This window comes from Urocampus carinirostris, chromosome 4 (assembly GCF_059441175.1).
Source record: "Urocampus carinirostris isolate Australia breed hairy pipefish chromosome 4, RoL_Ucar_1.0, whole genome shotgun sequence".
NCBI classification, from domain to species: Eukaryota; Metazoa; Chordata; class Actinopteri; order Syngnathiformes; family Syngnathidae; genus Urocampus; species Urocampus carinirostris.
This window is the reverse complement of record NC_142352.1, coordinates 21,241,216-21,244,205: the sequence shown is the minus strand read 5'-3', so window position 1 is coordinate 21,244,205 and position 2,990 is coordinate 21,241,216. Positions and strand designations below refer to the sequence as shown.

The 2,990-nt window shown below is 42.1% G+C and overlaps 1 protein-coding gene across 1 annotated transcript; it reads right to left on the bottom strand.

Annotated features, from left to right (window-relative positions):
• Positions 1-1,112: 1,112 nt before the first annotated feature.
• Positions 1,113-2,716, bottom strand: LOC148367094 (uncharacterized). The gene has a single exon (XM_088333906.1). It carries the CDS (start codon positions 2,055-2,057, stop codon positions 1,113-1,115), a length of 945 nt encoding a protein of 314 aa, XP_088190032.1. The 5' UTR covers positions 2,058-2,716.
• Positions 2,717-2,990: the final 274 nt, after the last annotated feature.

Sequence of the window (2,990 nt, the reverse complement as noted above, 5' to 3'; positions counted from 1 at the left end):
ACACAATACAGCGACATTCGGTGGGCAAATATTCCACATTGTTCTTCTAGGATTATTGGTAATTCACTTGATTACAATGGCATGGCACCGTTTTTGGAATAATAGTCGTGATTTATTTAATAGACAATCTAATCAAAAAGGAAAACTTTGCTCAACGAAGATATCTTGAACACAACCCAAATAGCTTGTAACAATACGGGTAAAGGGAGAATTCCCAGGATTTATTATCAGTTGTTAGGTTAACAGTTGTTGTTGTTTTTTTAATTATCAGAAATTGTGAAGAAAAAAAACACAGTAATCTTCTCAGTACTTGCAAAGTTGAAACAGTCATAAATTACACTTGTCCTCATTGCCACCCAATTCTGCAAAAATTATTCTAAACCTTTGGATGTGAATCCAATTATTGGTTTTTGACCGTGGTGCAAACAGTGTCACACTTGACAATTTTTTTTGAATGGTAATAATAGTAATAATAATCAGCTTGAAGTTCAATTGAAACATGTTTCATGATAACTGTTGGCATGTCAATTTAATACAGATTAAATGTAAATGTGAACAATTCTGGAATGGAAAACCCAAAATTGACATTGGTGCGATTTGCATTTTCCCCTTGCCTTCCAGTTTTCTTTTCTTTCTATGCAATTTGCATTGTTTCATAAAAAGCTTCACAATTCAGATTAATACTTTTGTATTTGGTGAAGTAACAGCTTTTTGCCCAAAAGAAAAAAAAATCAGCAAAAATAATACCAAGTCATGTAGAAATAAATATGTTATTTAAATGTTTGCCGAAAGGGTGATATTTTTTTTGGTGTGTATGAATTGTTTCTGAGACTTTCGAAAATCAACACTTCTGCAAAAGACTTTGGTGCGTAATGAAATATTACACTGAAATTAAACGAAAAAGGCCGTTGAGATATATCATCATTAATATTTTTCAACAGCATTTTTCTCCTCATAATGTAAACATAAAATAGAAAAAAAAACAAGTTTTTTTTTTATTCATGGCTTATTCTCAATTCTTAAAATGATTGGGTTTTGGAGAAGATACGTTGACACCATTCTCATGGCTTTATCTACAGAAGGCAAACTCTAAAAATCTCGGTCAGACGGTCTTAATATTGAGATAAAGAACTGTTCTGTCTCGGTGTCTCTTCTGATTGACTTTTTGTTGTGCTCAAATGGTGGGCAGTGCCGTTCGTAGTCTGGTGTCCGACATCCCATGAATGCAGGAGATTGGTCATGGAGAACCCTTTGCCTGAGCACACGCGCTTACAGTCCGGCAAACTGCTGAATAGTGAAGATTCTGGATGTCTCTTGAGCGTGGATGGAGTGTCTGGTTTGTCACGATCCTCCCACAGTGCACCGAGCGTCTCCGGGGGTTGATACCCCGGCTCCTGAGGGTTCAATGGATCTTTGGAGAGCAGTATACTGATGGAGGGCACTGTCCTGTGGACGGTCATCTCCGACGTGCCCCCCTCGGTGTTCTCCCACACCTCCTTTGCCACCTTGTACTGCAGTTTGGTCAGCTGGTGCAGCGAGCCCACTTTGCGCTTCATAATCTCGGCACAAGTGATGGTCTTGGTGACGGCACGGCCAGACCCAGTGAATACCACCTGTCTGAGTCCGCCCTGTCCGTCATTATAGAGTCCTTTTTCACCTTGCATCCGTGCCATGGCGAAGCCCATCAAGTTGCGGATCTTGCTCCCTTCTTTCACTCGCATCTCTAGTACCCCCTCGGCCAGTCCGGGAAAGGGACAAGGACTGAGCTCCTCAGTTCTGCAAACTTTTTTGAAGCCTTCCTGCCCCAATTTGAGAGCAGCAGGAGGCACAGGTTGCGGGGTCTGTTTTAGTGTGGTGGTACTGACATTGTTCTCTACTGTTGCTAAGCTGGTATTATTGCAAATTTGAGCGTGGTATGGAGTGAATGTGCCGAAGTGCCCCCGAGTTTCCATTTGAATTGATGCATTTACTTCCAATTCCTGATGGGGCTTGAACATAGCTCCGGTCAAGAAATTGCTGCTGACCACGCTGTCCCCCGTGAACATGACTCCTGTCATCAAAAGTCTCACTTCAAGTCCAGATTTACTTTTCCATCATGGTAAGACACTCGAGTATTAGTTACAGACAGTTGCCAAGTTTTACAAACAGACATTACCCTTTTCTCTCCTAAGAGCGATTTCACCAAAGTTTTTAATGCTCAAGAAGAGCTGAAGAACTAAGATAAAGGACCAGCGCAAGCATCAAAAGCACTGACGGGACTATTCAAGACGTTCTTCAAAGATTGACTCCAGTTCATAACGTTTCGGCAAGCACTTCAGGGACAGATAACAATAATGAAAATAGCCTATATTAGAGTTTTCCATTTCTGTTTTTTCTGCAGTAGCAACTACGTATAAGAAGTACTTTCTGCTGAACTTTAAAGAAGACTTGACCTTTTCTCAAGAAGTCCAGTTGAGTCAGGTGCAGCTCTCGACTCAGCAGTGACATCTCCTTCTTATCCTGCTCATAAGTTCCGCCATCTGGTTTTTTTCACTTTTTCCCATTTTTACTCCAACCCGAGTCAGTCATTGGAGTTGCGTGGAGTTTCCTAGGAGTGTTCCTATCCCGAGAGGTGACTCCAGAGCGATGCGGCGGGAAGTCTATTGTCGCTCCCCACCAAGAGAGATGAGCGACAGGAGCTACCTCGCCAATGCACACAAGAGGAGTGTCTGTGTGGCTGAATGAGGATGGGGGGCATGGGGGAGAGTGGGTTGGCCCTCTTAAAGGCGCAGGGCGTTTTATCTCCCGTCGCGATTGCCGACCCCTTCCCCATCATGTCTGCTCACTGTGTCTCTTTAAGAACGCTGCACATTTTCTAAGCAACTTTGTCAATCTTTTTAGAGGACATGCCACTGCTCAAGATTAATTGAATCTGAGGATCCAAATAGCAGCTTTGTCTGCCCTAAAATGTTCCCCAAAACAATGTAGTAAATTAGATGCATAGTAGTTGC